The 18,367-nt window shown below is 39.2% G+C and overlaps 1 protein-coding gene across 2 annotated transcripts; it reads right to left on the bottom strand.

Annotated features, from left to right (window-relative positions):
• Positions 1-918: 918 nt before the first annotated feature.
• Positions 919-18,319, bottom strand: LOC111343323 (nose resistant to fluoxetine protein 6-like). 2 transcript variants are annotated; one of them, XM_088751738.1, is made up of 16 exons: positions 18,303-18,319; positions 15,927-16,197; positions 14,569-14,720; positions 13,193-13,277; positions 12,826-12,955; positions 12,037-12,317; positions 10,676-10,846; positions 9,760-9,853; positions 7,931-8,023; positions 6,641-6,809; positions 6,081-6,160; positions 5,794-5,922; positions 4,918-5,044; positions 3,752-3,959; positions 2,973-3,115; positions 919-2,343 (listed from the first exon to the last, which is right to left on the bottom strand). In XM_088751738.1, the coding sequence occupies exons 2-16, from the start codon at positions 16,171-16,173 to the stop codon at positions 2,227-2,229; spliced, it is 2,226 nt and encodes a 741-aa protein (XP_088607864.1). In that variant the 5' UTR covers positions 16,174-16,197; positions 18,303-18,319; the 3' UTR covers positions 919-2,226. The 2 variants fall into 2 exon arrangements, with proteins under 2 accessions (XP_088607864.1, XP_088607863.1); XM_088751737.1 differs by lacking the exon at positions 18,303-18,319 and having other exon boundaries at positions 15,927-16,252.
• Positions 18,320-18,367: the final 48 nt, after the last annotated feature.

The raw sequence follows: 18,367 nt of genomic DNA, 5'->3' as shown, positions 1-18,367 counted from the left end.
GATAACTAAGGAAAGATAAAATAGCTTCAACCTAAAAAGGGTAACGCATTGATTACTGCATTACAACAGGAACTACTCGGTGTAAATATCTCATCCTGCACGTAAAAAGCAGTAAAAATTGAAGCAAATCAGTATAGTTAAGTGACTAAGTCATACTGACACAGCCAAAATCCTGTGGCTCTCCTTCCCTCACCCCCACCCCCAGGGGATGAATAACGACCAGCCTCTAATCAAATGATCGATTATTATTATGGCTGTGTCTCACAAGGACTGGGAACTACCGAATTCACGAATTTGATTGGCTGAAATCAATATTGAAAGCGGTCTACATTTTCCCTTCAAGACCGGCATCTAGACCGATCTAGAAAAAAAAAGTACAAAGAATATTAAAAATTGGCATATAAGACACAGCCATATGATAAACATCTTATTAACCGAGCTAGGTCGGTCTGTATGGGAGAATCTTGACCGAGGTCGCCATTACAGACCGAACGCAGTGAGGTCTGTACCAGCGACCGAGGTACACATATGCACAATTAGGTACACATATGCTAATTAGACAATTAACTACACATATGCTAATTAGGTTTTCCTGTGTGATAAATTTTGACTGCGGTCATGCAGATGTCAAAAGTAATATCACACTGTAAGCCAAGCCCAGTTCAATTCAAACGTCGAACTTCACATGTGCCGAACTTAACTCTTATTTTAGTCGACTAAAATAGTTAAATACGGCATTTGATTCAAAAATTCTGTTCGCTCTCAATATTCCCAGGTGCACTACTTAAGAAAAAAAAGCTTGGCCCCAAAAGGATTCTTCAGTTTAAAAATAGGTATATGAATTGCAATCTCGTGGCTAGTGCCTAAAAGGCTTTGGTATCGTGTGGTGCATAACTTACACCGTGTCATAACAACTGGTTTTAGTACGTGCAACTTTATTCAGTTTCACTTATGATGATTATATTTAGTTTTATGCGTCACACACACTCTATCATGATTTGCAAAGAATAAAATAGTAATAATAAAATTAGAAAAAGCTACCGTTCTGTGACTGAAATAAGCTACCTAGAAGAAGCTTATACGACGACGGCAAATTTCGCGAAAGACAACATTTTGAAAGTAAAACTTAATGGATATTTTTTCAAGGATACATCTAATGTGCCCTATGACATCAGAATTACCTCTGGGGTAAAAGCGAAGGGCCTGCTTCAATTTTAATTAGAGACGTGATAAATTACCATCAATGATCCCGTCAATACTCAGAGCGCTCCTGCGTTGCGAGCGCTTTTGGGGGCGCTCGATGAAAATAAATGTTGTGTTTCGCAAGAACAGCCTTGCCGCTCATTTTCACAGCGCCGCCGCTCAAAATTATCACTTAAAAGGCGGCTGTGCAGGCTAGAAAGACACCAAAGAAAGGTTACCTAAATTACTGTCGTACAGATAAAAACCCTGAAATCATCGTTGCAATCTGAAATCGTTAAGAAAGTTTAAGTTAACTTTGAAATCAGTGAAAAATTCCGGCAGTTTAACATTACCGGTCAAAAAATAAAACACCCTTGATTAAAACGTGTTTATAAATTCATAAAATCCCCCGTGTAATTTGTAATCGTTTCAAGTGTTCAGGCAAACTGTGAGTTCATTTTGAAATATGCGGAAAATTTAGGCAGCAACATTTCAAGCAAAAACTTAAATAAAACGTTGAGAAGATTGAAAGTTGTAATCAATCACCTCAATGCACTGAGTTAATAACTGTTACGTTACAACTACAGTTCAACATTATTCAAAAACTATTTTGTCTTGAGAAAAAGCCCTTCTTCTCACAACTCAGTGCTGCATGTAAGTGCAATATATATCACATATTGCTTCAGCAGCCAAGGACTACCACCTGGCTTTTGAACGAAAACATTCCTGATCTACAACTGCCTACAATTTGAATTACTGTCATGCGAATCACAACTATTTCTGCGTTAGCATTTGCGCAAAATTCTCTGACGAACCCGAAGACGCCTTCTGAGGACAATGCCAGCTGCTGACGATCAAAGATGTTAACAACGACGTCGTATTAACAATCTCATTTCAAGATCAGCCATCAAAAATATAAACTATCACTTGCATTGGGTGTATTCTTAGGACTGTTTCTCTATGATCATAACTTTATATATCAGTGTTAGAAGAGCACATTGACAAATGAAGCGTGCCAGACACTTCCATCCATGACCTCTGCACTTAGTTGTCCCCTTTGAATATAAACTTCTCCAACTGCATCATGGGATATTCCACACATACCGACACAATAAAGGCCACTGCATACGAAATGCCAAGTACGCCGACATAACAGAATGCCTAGTGAGACACAAAAGATACGGTTACCGCTAAATCAACGAAACGCAAAACGCTCATAAGGTAAGGGCAACAGTCGCTATACCTCTCAGCTCTATGGTAAAAATTTTTGGAAAAGATCGAAATCTAGTGTAACATAACTTCCAGGTGACAACATAGTGTGTTCTGTAAAAAGGTTTCATTTTCATATGGAACAATTGTAACGATTAAGTGTCAGAAAACCAATTCAAAACCAAGTTGATCGACATCACACCAGCCAATCAGAAGAAGGGAAATATCGCAAGCAGCCAATGAAAACTCAAAGCAAAGACAAGAACACTGCCTAAAGCGCGGGTGACCAAGTCGAAATTGGTTTTAGTTATGGATCTGCTGATTGGTTGAGAAAGTGACGAGACTTTCTCGACCAATCACAAAGCAAAGTAAAGCAAACTAAATAAATATTGCTCTATTTTTCATAAACAGCAGGATGATAAATACATATCTGCCATTTTTTGACAGTCAACAGCATGACGTTGTTATCGTGGTAATACCAGCGTTTTCACCCAATGTCAGCATTATCCCTAACCTACAATTTTTCAGACAGTTTTCTTGGCTCGCTGTATAACTTGATAAGTACTGAGTGACCCGCTTACCATATGCATATCAGAATAGGCCCGGACGGTATCAAACGACATAAATAGAGCGAAGATGATAATGGGATGAACCAGATAAGCACAGTACGTCAGCCGGCCTAGTGGAATCCAGAATCGAGCCGACAAGAATTTGTTCACCAAACCTTGTAAACAGAAACAAACAAAAAAAAAAGTAATTAAAAAAAGTTTTTATTGCTACATTGAAAGATTCTATAGAAATAAAGATAAAAATCACATGACATTGTTGGTTCTATGGCCAAGTATACCGTCAATTGTCCCTAACACCATAGATTACCCCTCAAGGGGGGGGGAGGGGGAGAGAATCATTTCATAAAAACTGCGAAGGAATTGTCACCGGTACAAAGGTTAGTGGCTACATGCCAAGATCACTCATAGATCCGTCAAATACACGGGATATTAAGTCAAAATCTAGATGTATTCTGCCCTAGACAAAAAGAACTTTAACACCACCAGAATCTAGGTCTTGTCACAGACAGATCCTTCACAAAAGTAAATTAGGAACAGGTAATTTATCTATGTAAAATAATATTTTTCTTAACTTTGGCGAAGTCCCTAAAACAATCTCCCAATGAAGAAAAATACTCGCCCGGTTCTACACCCTGTCTCGTATTGTCGCCGACAGAATCAAATTACAAAGCAAATCGGGCAAAGTTGGTTATCCAAAGGAGGCGTGAGACTCAAGGTAAATACATGCAGACGTAGTATAACACAATCTACTGCAAATTCCACAGTAATACTAAACAATAATCTACGCATACCTCCAAGCCCGTTATGGCAAGCAAAGATTACCCAAGCTAGTGCCAGGCTCCATGCGAACCGTGAAAAAGTCCCGTATATGATATTTTCAGCGCGAGAGAATGGCACGGGGTTGTCTTTCCTGATGACTTTGTATTGACCATACAGCGTGGACAGAGCGAGCGCAGTAGCAACACACCAGCCAGCCATATTGAATAAGTATGTCTGAACCTTCAAGAAATTTTACGGAAGTCAGGAGATATCTTTCTTTCTCGGAGGGCCATCCTCATAAGCCCTGGCTAATTGATTGACTGAATGACTGACTGGCTGACTGACTGACCAGCTGACTGGTTGACACTCTGAGCGGACTAACTGACTGACTGAGTGATAGATTGACTGTCTGACTGTCTGACTGACTGACTGACTGACGGACTGACTAACTGATGGACTGACGAACTGATGGACTGACTAACTGATGGACTGACTAACTGATGGACTGACTAACTGATGGACTGACTAACTGATGGACTGACTAACTGATGGACTGACTAACTGATGGACTGACTAACTGATGGACTGACTAACTGATGGACTGACTAACTGATGGACTGACTAACTGAGGGACTGACTAACTGATGGACTGACTAACTGATGGACTGACTAACTGATGGACTGACTAACTGATGGACTGACTAACTGATGGACTGACTAACTGATGGACTGACTAACTGATGGACTGACTAACTGATGGACTGACTAACTGATGGACTGACTAACTGATTGACTGATCGACTGAGTGATTAATTGACTGACTGAGTGATTAATTGACTGACTGAGTGATTAATTGACTGACTGAGTGATTAATTGACTGACTGAGTGATTAATTGACTGAGTGATTAATTTACTGAGTGATTAATTGACTGACTGAGTGATTAATTGACTGACTGACTGACTGGTTGACTTCCTGATTAACTTACTAATTGCTAACTGATTGACTTACTGATTGCTAACTGATTGACTTACTGATTGACTGATTGACTGACTGACTGACTGACTGTCTGTCTGACTGAATGAAACAGGCCGCAGCAAACTGATAACAACTAGCAACGGAACGCAAATTCTGTCCTTCCCGTGAGAATGACAAAATGCCCATCAACATGTATATGACGAAATTGTCATAATTTCGTACCTTGCTAGGAAGTCTCCAGTCCTTTGCGTGAAGAAGTAAGTAGCCAGTTACCATGCCAACAAGATAAGGCGAAATACGGCAATAAGGCTTGACGTAAGTTAGAGACATGGAATCCACATGCTCCTGCCTGCAAAAACAATAGATAAAACATTGCCGATAACCAAGCGATTTTCGCCAATCGGCGTTGAAAATCATAATAGCTGATATATGACTGGTTATTACATTCGCAGGTATCAGAATTGTGTGCCTGTTCTTCGCTCATCGCTGCGAATAACTAGATAACTTGGTTTAATCAAACGAGTTGATAATGTGCATTGCCGGCCAAAGCTGACATTTCGAGCGTTAGCCCTTCGTCAGGAGCTTTAGAAACTATTCATGGTGGGGAATTTATATAATCAACTCAGTTGAGATAAAAACAAGTGAATAAAGGTTGATAGTTTCTGAAAGAAACTGTTTGGGGCTGCGTCGGTGGGGGTAACGAAATAATTTGAATATATCAACAAAGTTGAAATGGTAAATTGCCACCGTTACGATTATAAAAGCTGACGTTTCGAGCGTTGGCCCTTCGTCGGAGCGAAGGGCTAACGCTCGAAACGTCAGCTTTTATAATCGTAACGGTGGCAATTTACCATTTCAACTTTGTTGATATATTCAAATCATATTGAGATAAAACAAATTATCTTTTAATACCCTCCCCCGACGCAGCATCACAGTTTCTTTAGAAACTTTCCCCCTTTATTAGCAGCGGATAACTGGCTGAGTCAACCAATCAGGGTTGGTGATTTTATCATGTGACTTTTCAAAATGGATGAATCAACAATCAGCACACCGAAACAAATGCAGAAACAAAGAGCAAACAAATACGAGGGTTCTCACGTTAGTTTCTGAGCTGCCTTACTGAGCATAACGGCAGCAATGTTGTAATGAGCATAGATAACAGCTGTGGTGACGAAACTGATGCTCAGCAAAAAACCAACAATCACAATCAATCCTCGAAGACGGAACCTGAGAAGAAACAAACAAGAAACAGAAAATGAATGAGCCCTAGTTCATCTTTCCTACCGTCTCTACACACAATGAAATCTTTAGTTTTTTTCCCAACTTTTCCTGTTGTAAATCAGTCAAGTTTTAACTATCAGAGTAACTCTTCATGCAGTTCATACCTGTACGCCACGAAAATCATGGCGGGAGCAATTATATAAAACTGCATGTCATTCGCTAGGTACCAGGCCCAACCAAAGCACTGTAGAGAAAAATATCGTACCTAAATTTGGAGTACTCTAAAATTGAAGTTCTGGCCACATTTCTACCGGACACATACAAAAACAGACAAAGGGTCTTTGACGCTACCTTGGGACCATACCATCAAAGTACCTTGAATAACGGTTACCGGCGATAATTGCGACGTGAGGGTAGCAAAGGAAAGGAAAGGAAGGAGGGGGAGGGGGTGGGGGGGGGCTCAACTTCTGATCCCGTCTCACCTAAGAATTTTGGAGGAACTTATGCATCACGTGTACAAAAGCGACGACTTCAAATCTCTCCTCTTGTGTACAAGATTTCAGGGAAATCTTGAAGTCTTAACTGGTCACTCTGGTTAATTAATTCATGAATTACGCTCGCCTTTCTAAAAATTCATACATCACATCTTAATTTTGGCCTTATCGTCTGTCACGTGTAAACCATCTGCCACACTCTGATGTGAATACTTAAGTAAAAATCTCACCGATGCATTCATGTCAGTTGGATAAAAGTTGTTAATATAGAGCAGGTTGGTCCACCAGTACTTGTCACACGCGTTCTTTGCCTGAGCTTGATACCAAAGAGGCCCGTCGCCAAGAAATCCATTCATTTTGTCGTAAAACAACAAAACGAACATATAAGCTGGAGTTAACCTGGGAAAGATTTGGAAAAATCTATTAGACGAGGACCACTGAACAAATTCATAAAAACAATCACGATACATGACGGACTGTCCTGGACAGCGCACATTATCAATGTCTACCTGACTATAGATGATTTAAACGAAATGTCACGTTTACGGAGATGAACTGTCATTTTTAACACTTAGAACCTTTTTCCCATTTTTATCACAAATTGATTAATTTTTGATTAATTTTCATCACTGATTGATTAATTCATTATACAATTTCCGTTTGCAGCTAACAGTACAAACCATTGTTCCTTTTTATTTCATCTACGTCAATTTGTTAGCTAAATTCCCTTATGCGCTCTTGGTTCAGTTTTCAGTAGATGCTCATTCGATAAGGAGTAAACTTAACTGAGTTCGAAGTTTTCTAGAGCTAGGAGTCCTTTATCCCCTGGAGGCAAATCCAATGTAAGTCACGCTTGTTACGTTCTTTTTTGTCGTGGTTGTTGTTTGCGCTTTTACGCAATCTGTAGCTTTATGGGTTCCTCTTATTTCAAGACGTTGTGTATTTCTTTGGTTTTCACCGCATGTGCTGTATAATTAAACGAATTTGAAATCTTGCTGCCTGTCCTCATACTTCACGGTGATTGACCTGGCGAACTCTGATAGACAACACCACGTGTCTGCGGCATCGGGAACGCGACACGAAAAGAATACTTCATAAACCATAAAAAAAAATTTTATAACCCAGCCATCACGAGGGTGGATAAAAATTTACCTCTTATGGCAGTTTTGAGGTTCCGATCGGTAATCTAATCGCTGGATAATTGTTTGCAAATGCACGACGAATTCAAGCATGGACGCCGCCATTTTGGAAACATCCCAGTAACCAGGACAAAAACGCGAAACTATAACGTCGCACATCGCAAACAAACAAAATAATCATTTGAAAAAAGTGTCTTTTTGCCCTGCTTTTAATTGTTGAAGCTGATCAGAATGTGAAAAATCAGACGGTTTGTAATCTGCTCCACAGCCATTGACTCGGTTTGTTACGCAATATATCCAGTAGAACTTTGAACTTTTAAACCTGTAGACTTAACGATGACCAATTTTATAAATTGTCAAGTGAGGAAGAAGACGACTTACCTCCAAAATCGGTGGAAGTAGTACTTAAAAAGTGGTAGCTGTCCATTTTTCTTCTCCATGTGACGCAAAGACAAATATGAAACCAGAAGACCGCTGTAAAAAAAAAAGAAAAAAAAAAAAGTTAATTAAATAGACTGCTCTTTTTTTACAAGGATTTCCATTCCTTAAAAAAAAACCAACAGTACACGAGTAAAATTACGACAATTCTTTACGTGTGTCTGATATCGCCAATCAGCTTAGGACACATCAATCCCATTTCGAGCCACTCTGCCAAGTTGATGAACGAATGAATAGCAAAGCCTTCATCATTCTCAATCAAAGGTCGTTTGACGAAATTTTTCTCGGATTATGGCTGCTAATAATTCGTATCGCTTACAGTTGTTGAAGCTGAAGTTGAAGTTGAAGTTGAAGTTCATTTATTTGTTTAAGCAGGTTGATTAATTGGCAGCTGTAATAGCTGATGTGGACCTGCTGTCCTAACCCACCCATCCCACCCCAGGGGAGGACATCCATCACACAGTAATCTCGTGTGTGGGAAATTAACGTCTCCTGCCCCAACCCTGCAGGAGACGGGAGCTCCATTTATTCGTCCCTATCCGAGAAGACTAGAATATCTAACCATTTCTTGATGTTATAGAAAGGTAGCAAATTCTTCTCAATTATTTTAAGACCTTGAGTGTTGGTCCGGCCGGGGCCGGACTAACACAGACAGTGACGTTCAAATTGTTACGGATTGTGGGTCTTATTGTTTTCATTTGAAAGCAAAGACGACTTTTCTTGTCAATAAAGGCCTATTATGTTTATATAATAAACAAAATAATATATGCTTGCTGGCAGATCTGAAATTTCTCTTCTCGCGTTCGACTAGTTATCTCACTCGTTACTTCACTCACTCGTGGGCTATCGAGTTGAACATTTAAGAGAAATTCCTTATCTACGCGCACCCATGTATTACTATTAGGGAAACGACTACTTCATTAGGATTCGAATCTCTTAAAAATTGCGAAGGGCAGCCCTGCATGTGAAGTGTCTTCATTGCCCGCGTGTATATTCTCCTAAAAGAGAAATATACGTTATTAACCAAGCTTGTTCGGTCAAGATGGCTGGATATTCGCCGAGTTCTTTTTTTGTATTCTTATGGCCGAGACGAAGTCGAGGTCCATAAAAATGCGAAAAAAGAACGAGGCTAATTCCAGCCATCTTGACCGAACAAGCTTGGTTAATAAAGCATTTATTATATCGCAAAAATATTTTATTTTATTAAGAATTAAGAATGACTTGTTACTTCGAGAGCTGGAAAAGAAAGTCAACTGTGTTTGTAGCGCAACAAACTCACGAGAGTCGTTTCTGTTTTCTTTGTTTTGACTATCATCTGCCGCTTTTTTGCATTTCCATCCCCGAAATCATCCAAGAATTACGAACGTAGTTCTAATTCTATTTTTTTCATGCGCGGGATCAATGTGGGCAATCCAGAGCGGGCAAGATGGTAGCCAATCAGAAGACAGGATCAGTTTCATCTTGCCCACGGGCGCTGCCAGCGATGTAACAAATACAGGCTCTCGAAGAAAACAAGTCATTCCTAGTTCTTAATGAAGCAAATTCTTTGAGCAATATAATAAATCCTTTATTAACCAAGCTTGTTCGGTCGGGACGGCTGGATATTAGCCTCGTTCTTTTTTCGCATTATCATGAACCGAGACCAAGTCGAGGTCCATAAAAAATGTAAAAACAGAACTCGGCCAATATCCCGTGAGCCATCTTGAGCCCACACTATCCCATATATAATTATTTAACCATAAACTCAAAGGAGCAAACTTTCGACCACATACCTCAGGAAAAAGAAACTGTCCACCGAAAAGGTAGCATTGCCAATAGCCTCGAACGTGAATCGTTGTATGATTTGAAGCAGGAGCAAGAAGTTACCTACAGATAAAAAAAGGAGAGAAATACGAATCATTTAACATGTACTTAGCAGACAATTGTCTACATTGCACGCGTCATATTTAACAAGAATCTTTACAATTAGCAAGAGAAAAAATAGCCATTATTTTCTCTTGATGAAAATTAAACAACCCGAAAAGGAGCCACACACTCAAGTGCAAACGTTAATCTAGGAAACCAGTACAATAATTATGCACAGTTGAATTAGTTCGTGATAACGCTTCCAGGACAATTTGAAGCAATGCACTTCAGCTTTGGAAACAACCGGCCGACGACAGACCTAGCTGGATGTATGCCATCAACAGGCGAATCAGGTAGTGAACAACAGTTTATATTCTCTCGTGAACAATAAAGGACAACAACACAATGAAAGACTCCGGATGCAAACGCAGTTCCAACTTCTACAAAGTTTAGGTCCCTCGACTGTCTTCGAATCTGCCTTTCGGCAGTAGCTGGCAGTTTTAACATGCGGCGAGGATCCCTTTCAATTTCCCCGCTTGTTTTCATGGCTTCACCACTTGAAGGCTCAATGGAGTGCCCAAAGACCAAAAATAAAGTAATCAGAACAGCGAATCAATGCAAAGGACAATAAAATCAACGAGCCAAACAGAATTCAGAGAAAAAACAAGCGAACCGCTAAAAGCGCGGGAAAACTTGAGTGACCAATTGGTCCGACTGAATCTGATTGGTTCAAAACTAGAAAGAATTTTCTAAACCTATCACACGGCAAAGTAAAGCAAAACCAAAACCAGATTACGGCTGGCACTCGATCAAAAGTTTCTTCATGAAGTGAACAATACTTACTCATAGATGACACAGTTTGAAAACCATACACATGTCCCAGGATCACCCACCACATACTTATCACTCTCATTCCATTGATTGAAGTGATGGCGCTGGCAGGGACTTTGGTGTCCATGATACGGCTTGTGTTTTGAATTAATGAAAAACACAGGAAAAATCGCACCACTACATCTACAGGGATGTAACAAGAAAAAAGAAATAAGGCTTGGCTGTGTTTCATCAACACCTCTTTATAATTATAGTGGAACCTCGATTTAACGATGTGCCAAGTGACTGGGTAAATTGGTTCGTTATATCGAGGGTTCGCTATATCGAGGTTCTGTGGCACACACTTTACCGTAACTTTAGCCGGGCCAAAACTGAAGTATCGTTCGTTCTACCGAAGAATTCGTTATATAGAGGTTTTCGTTTTATAGAGGTTCATTAAATCGAGGTTCCAATGTAGTTCAAGTGTGCGGTAAACCTAAGTGTTTGCATTGACCCTTTTGTAAGATTAACTCTCACCCCTAGATTCCTCGTCATGAATAAATTAGCATCTCTGAGTAACAAGAATTCTACAACATGCGGAGACAACTGGAAACCGCCCAGGGTTGCTAACTTCATCAAATCCTTGAAAAAAACAAACTGATAAGGGGTATACCTGTTCGATGAGCAAACACTGACTGTCGGCAGAAAACAGACTATACCATTTATGAATAAAGTGGGTAAGTTTATAAGGAAACTGTAAAGTTGCGTAGGTGAAGGAGTATAACAAGATAATTTGGTTTTATCAACCGAGTTGATCATGCGAATCGGTCACCGTAAAAAAGATTTAGAACCCACGTTTCGAGCGTCCGCCTTTCGTCAAAGCGAATCCATTCGCTTTGACGGACTCACTCCGATGAAGGCCAATCACTCGAAAAGTCGACTACAATTTATATACATTAACACCGTGGCTTTGAAATTTTTTCAGTTGTATGTGTAAATCACGTGTGGATATAAAACACATTGAGCTGTCAGTGTTTGGTGAGCTTTTTGTGCAGTGTCAGGCAATACTTGTAAATACTTTTGCAGCGATACAAGTGATGCGTTATTCAGATTTTCCGGCAACACTTCCGCCTAGCTCCACATTTCATTATGCATACAGTTCTTGGATAAAGAAAACAATGAGAAAACAATAGATTGCCTTCGAGATTACGGCCTTGTTGTAGAATGATAGGGGATTATAAGGAAATCTACAGGCCCACGTTTTTCCAAGGGTGGAAAACGCTCTCTAGTGGATATATCTCTATACTGTGGATAGTGCAGTAAAGTCCGCTGAATAGCGATTTATCAGTAGGATAGTGTTATCCGTCCTTTTAACAACCGGGCTTTCCACTTACTTGGCTCATCTTTCATCTGGGGTAAACTTGTAAGCCTGAACGATACACTAATTGCTACTTCAGGGGACGGGTCCACGAACTGTGGGCTGTTACTGCTAAGCATATCACTCCTTGTGAATGAATCAGAAACATCATTTCCAGGCGTTGGCAAGGAGCCGTCTCGGATTGGCATGAAGTCATTACTTTTGTTGACAGGTACTATGGGTTTTTTCATAAAGCTAATCACAATGTCACTGAGTGTTCCCACAAGGCAGAGGAACAGGATTAAACCACACAAAATCCTGTGAAAAAATTCATTGATAAATTAATGACATTTTGAAGATCTTACAATCTACTTGACATCTGATTTAAGTGCTTCATGATTGCATGCAAATTATTTTCAAAACCCTTTTTATTTCAACTAATATCCAAAAAGTAACTTTTGCCTGTGTTAAGAAAAACTGCAAAACACCGTTTGTAATCAAATTATAACAAAATAGATGAGCTAACCAGTACATACACATGCATTTATCCTGTAATTCCCAGAAGTGATTAACATGTAACTTCTCCCTATAATATCCATACATTATACAGCAAACAGGTAATGAGAATATTCAAATGCATCAAAAAGAAGTTGTCGTCATCTAGCTGACAGTAAATTCTCAAATCTAATTTACATGGAAATGTGCGGTAGCAAGAGTGGAGAATTAACAATCTGATCTTGGGAGTCAAGAAGTTCAAACATATCAAAGTTTGATTTGAATACATGCATTAAAACCATATGCAATAAAATTCCTTGTATGTACTTACAGCGTGAGTATTACTCCTGTTGTGTATTCTGATTTCTTGCTGCAGTAAACAGCTTTGCCACCTGGTGGAAGTCCATATCCTTTCTGAGGCCTCAACACTACCTCTGTCTTCTTCATTTCATTATTGATTCCTGTGTGTAAACAAAAACAAAGAAACCCTAAGCTTAACTACTTAAAAATTCTTACATTCTGGCTTTCACCTGATTTGTGCTATCTTAAGAATATTTTCTTACAACAACAAAAAAACCCAAGACTTTACTACTTTTAAGTAGTAAAAAAAAAGTAGTCAATTCTGGCTTTCACCTGATTTGTGTTATCTTCAGAATATTTACTTATTAGACTAAGTATAAAATTGTGATTGTACGCACCTGTAAATACATCTTGCAGACCTTTTGTTACATCCTGTTCACTGCATTGTTTTGGAGCACAAATACCCCAGCGGACAGGAAATGACTAGTGGTAACAAAGAAAAATGAAGATCGCAAGGTTATATACAACTCCTTGGTCTGACTCATCTCATTCCTGGGGTGGTTACTAAGCCCATCTTCATGCCAGATCTCATGAGAAATTATCCTTACTGTCAGCCATACAACTCTTATGATGTTAGTTTGGAGAATTTGGTATTGGATCAACTGATGATCCTGTGGTTTATATTTTTTTTAGTATAATTTCAGAGCTCAGCAAAGAGTTTCCAGCAATCCGATTGGTTGAGCAGTTCCTTATATGATGCAATAAAAACTGCTCCATGCGGTTTATATAAAATGTTGAAATAAAATGTTAATGAATGTTACTAAAATGTTATGATTTTAGAAATTTCTCTGATGTTCAACTCTGAAATTATAACAACTATTGGCCTCAGGTTCGGCGAATATTGTCGAATAATCCCCTTGACTTCGTCTTGGGGATTATTGGACGCTAGTCACCTCGCCTTCGGCGAATAATTGTTAATTATTCTCATCACTTGTCTGCTTGATATTGTATTGAAGTTGTAAGGAGAAATTCTATCTTGGTCACTCATGGGAAGTAACGGGGCAAAAAGGCTATTCTCCCACCCCTATGTTTCTTAATGAAAACCCTGACTTTAATTGTGTATTTGTGTTAGTTAAACTCTGCTTGCAGTTAAAGGAGGTCTCTGGATACAAGACAAATTGCAGAGCTACACACTCATAAATCTGGATTACGTGATTGGATCAATGACTGCCCCAACACAAACTTGTGATAGTGTAGTACAATTCCTGGCTTATTCACAAATTTCCAAAAGCTTGCAGAACATGTATCAAAAATCTTGGCAAAGTGGAAAAGTTAAAATGACTTTCTTTAGGCATTAAATCATACTAGATTTAACCTTTTACTCCCACAATCTCATAATTTTTTTTAACAACTTTATTGGGTTTATAACATAATACTTATAACTATAAAAGAAAAACATATCACATAGAGACAAAAATAAATTAAAATAGAAACAAATTAGTAATTCTAACCCAAAAGGGCAGGTGCAAATGGGACTGGTGTCCCATGCAAGGCTGCCCACACTACTTGATGTCTGCCCATACATTTCTTATGATGTTTAAGTTCCAGGAATTTGGTATTGGACTTAACTAATAATACTCCAATTAATATTTTCCCAATTCTCAGAAATTTTGTTGTGGTCACTCATGGTAGTGAAAGGGTTCAAATGTTTTATTAGTACTCTGTCAAATATTTTTAACCATCAAGTTAACATTATGTATATTCATATACTGACCTCAGTGATATTTAAGGGAGGTTGGGGAAAGGACACATAAGCCAAACAGTAGTGGGCATCAGGAATGCTTTCAGTGCACTCACTGTAGGATCCTAACCAACCAGTGTTCCCCAGAAAAAGTCCACTTTGAGGTTTACCAATAGCATCCAAATCTGAAGTCAAGAGACAGCCACTTGTTACATGTAGTACGGATAATTTTACCAATCGTTGTACTATTATACTGTTACAGTTATCAAGGTTGTTGACTTTGCTATAATTGTCACTTTTACCATTACCATTAGCAACAACATAACTCGACTGGAGCCAACAAAGGCTGCATGACCACCTGATGAGTGCAAAAGCCAAGGCTAAGTTCTTGCAACATAAAGGAATGTAAGACTGTTGTGAATAAAGGGATTGAAAAATAAAATAAACACTATATCTTTCACTTGAAAAAAAAAAAACAGATTTAAGTGTTGGTTTATTCGCCTCTTATTTCTAAAAATAAAACAGCAGTTGCAAAAATTTTATCAATAAAAGGACTTTTTAAACCACAAAAACCACAAAAAATAGCAGCACTTAATTAAGTGCAATACCATTCAGCCTCATTTCATTGAGGCTTTTTTAAGACCAAGATAGGGTGTTTACAAGTATGTTATTTTTCAGTCCTTCATTTGCAAACATCACATATTCCTTTACATTGCGAGAAGTTTGTCTTACCTGTCACACCTATTGGGTGGTATGCATGTGGAGCCAAGTGCCAAAGTTATAGTATTACATTATATTTAAGAGGGTACACCATGGTTCACGAAACAACCATGCTAAAACAAATTAACCTGAAGTTCAGCAAGGAAAATAATATCACTGTTTTACTAGGCATAACTACTCACTGCAACGTCGGAGACATTTAGTTCGCACAAACTGTAGTTTCATTTCCCGTAGCAGGGGCAAAAATATTTCATTTGCTCGCAAAATAAGACTACAAATTCAAGCTTATTTATTTTATTATCAACGAAATTAGTGCGAAATGTCTGAAATACGGACGGTCGATGGGGGATTCTACCAGACCAAGTGCGCACAATGTACAAACACATATGGTAGTTCAAGAGCTTTAAAATCCTTTGTAGCCGTCACCGAAGAGAGTTGACCCTTCAAGAGCTTGAGAGAAACTACGGAAAGCGACATCGAAACTATATATATCACGTGAATTCGTGTCTGATCTAAGATAGTATGGTACAGGATAGTACATGTAGAGAAGCCCGGTATTTTTAGCGCAAATCTAAGCAGGTCATTTTGTCGTGACATCACCATCAAGTTTAATTCATGATTCCTAAGGCAGATACAACCGAAAAGTTGGAAATCAATTGCGCCATACTCACAAGAATATGATAGCGGTGATCGCAACAATGAAAGGTTCTGAACAATAGCTTGGCACTCTTCGGAGACGTCTGAAAAGTTAAATTTCGGGAGTGGAAACGGAAACTGGAAGCCGAACTGTTGCGTGATGTGACTGTTGCGTTCCCAAATTGATTCAGGAGATGAAGATGAACATCTCTGGAACAGAGAAAGAGCGACGAACACTGCAAATAATTTCACAGCTGTCTTTGTCGTTGCACAACCCTCCATGTTAAAAGCCGCACAACATCAGCCCTGATCAGTCGTAATGAGATATGACGTTATATTAATGAGACATTAAACAAAACACATTCGCTCAAGGGGAGAGGGAGACTGGAAAAGACGACTCTTCGTGGTCTTCTAGAATTAGTAACAATGTCACATTTCTAAAAGGGTCTATTGCCTGCACCTGGGGGAGGGAGGGGCGGGTGGTCGGGGGTCAGGCGGGGGGTGGAGGCCGGGTACTAACGAGTGGAACGTAAGCGCTAACGAGTAGGACCTGTGTGAAAGTATGATGTCTTGAGTAACGAGGGTCTAGCAATACTGGATATCACGAAATGCTCGTCCGCATAACTACAGAGAACGACATAAAATCAACAATCGAGCTCTAAGCCTCGAACACAGTCGTGAAAATCCCAGGAAAAAAGTCCTGCACCGTTCCTGAAAAGTAAAAAATATCATGAACAGTTTGACTGTTTGTTTTTTGGGGCAAGAGTACCATATAACCCCATACATTAATTATGCATTCAGTCTTTGTTCAGTTAAAACAATAGCGATAACAATAGAACTCCGCAGAGACTAGTAGTCTTTGTTTTGAAAATTTGGATTTTTTTTTCTAAGTCTTTTTTGAAACAGGGTAAATTTGGCGCGTTTTGGCTTTGCAAAACAGAAAACTCAAGTAATTTTCCAGAGGTTTTTAATTTTGAAATATAACTGAATGTTCAGTTTCGCTTTGAAAGCGTAAAGTTGGCCGGAAAATAACGTTAAGTCTACGGTCAGGCTTTGAAGTTTGTCAATGCAAAGTTTAAATAAATGTTGTGTCTTACCTGTTCTTGTGGTTTTGGTTGATTCTTTCATTATCCTTTCGTGTCCTAGTGATGAAAATTGTTCGTGAAGGCTGGTGCATACAGCGATGCAAAGAAACCTTTGTATCTAGTCTTTCTGGACTTCACAAAGTTGGGCGATACGTTCGATAATGTTTCCAAAGGGATCGTTTCCGTAGTGCTGACGCCACATATATTCTTGTAGGTAGCCATCGAAAAGTCCCTTGGATGCTCCTTTTTGGGGCAAACCTCGCTTGATTCCCCACCGTGTATTTTCGATACCATGTGTGTGCGCACCGGTGAATTCCGGCGCATTGAAGCCATTCCATCGCAACCCTTTTTTGAACATCGCCACTCGTACCCGTCTCGCAATGAACTCTGCACGTCGCGTCCGGCTAAGTTCATTGCTGCGCCCAGCTCGAGGACATTTTACCGACGTCACAAGCAGGTTGTGATCCTTACACCACTGTGTGCACCGGTCGTGATCCGATAATATTCGAGAAAGTCGAATAAAATTCAGTCTCCCCATCTCCGAGTTGTTGTTGTTCTTCTTCCTTCTATCTTCTTCTTTCGTTGATGTTATTAGAAAGAGGTATGAATAAATTTTGTTTTCTATGTAGTATTTGGCCAATCGTAAAGAAGAAGAAATGCATTCTTTAGTGCAAAGGGGACCTTTGGTGCATTATATCAATGCACATATTGTTATTAAAATTTTTTTACTGAAAGGTAAAAGAAAATGTAGCTTTTGGAGAGGAACTCCTAACTGGTTTGCGTAGCATAGTGGTAAGGCTATGGTTTGATAATTGTCTCATAATAACGCGTTGTCTGAGGAGCGATGGTTCAAGGCTCAGCAGAACTGCCAAGAAGGTAAAAAGGAAAGGAAAGTAAAAAAAGAAACCGAGGAGGAGTAAGAAGCGAAGGGGAGAAGGGAGAAGAGCGTGAGAAAGGAATGGAGACGAAAAAGCCGCTTTCAATCAATTTCTCTTTTATTGAAGCAGTAAGTACTTATTAGTAAAGTATATATGCTAAACCCGTAGGAATACGTCATTGTCTTAAAAACAATGGGTGCATACATAATTAATGAAATTGAATGCATAATTAATGTATGGGGTTATATGGTACTCTTTCCGGTTTTTGGTTCTTGGTAGTTGATATGGTTTGATCTTGCAATCCGTCTGTTGTCGGCAAGATCCGCAGAAGTCATCGTCAGTCTCGACTCGACACTGATAAACTCCTCTGAGTCGAGCCTAAACCATATTTATGCCCGCGAACATAAACTCTATTTTCATATTGCAAGCTCTCGAGACGCGTGCTTACAGTATGGATAAATCAAAAATTATTTCTCAGTCAGACACGATTGCGATAAAGTACGATCTATTTAA

The sequence above is a fragment of the Stylophora pistillata genome, chromosome 3 (assembly GCF_964205215.1).
Source record: "Stylophora pistillata chromosome 3, jaStyPist1.2, whole genome shotgun sequence".
NCBI classification, from domain to species: domain Eukaryota; kingdom Metazoa; phylum Cnidaria; class Anthozoa; order Scleractinia; family Pocilloporidae; genus Stylophora; species Stylophora pistillata.
This window is presented reverse-complemented; position numbering and strand designations above follow the sequence as displayed.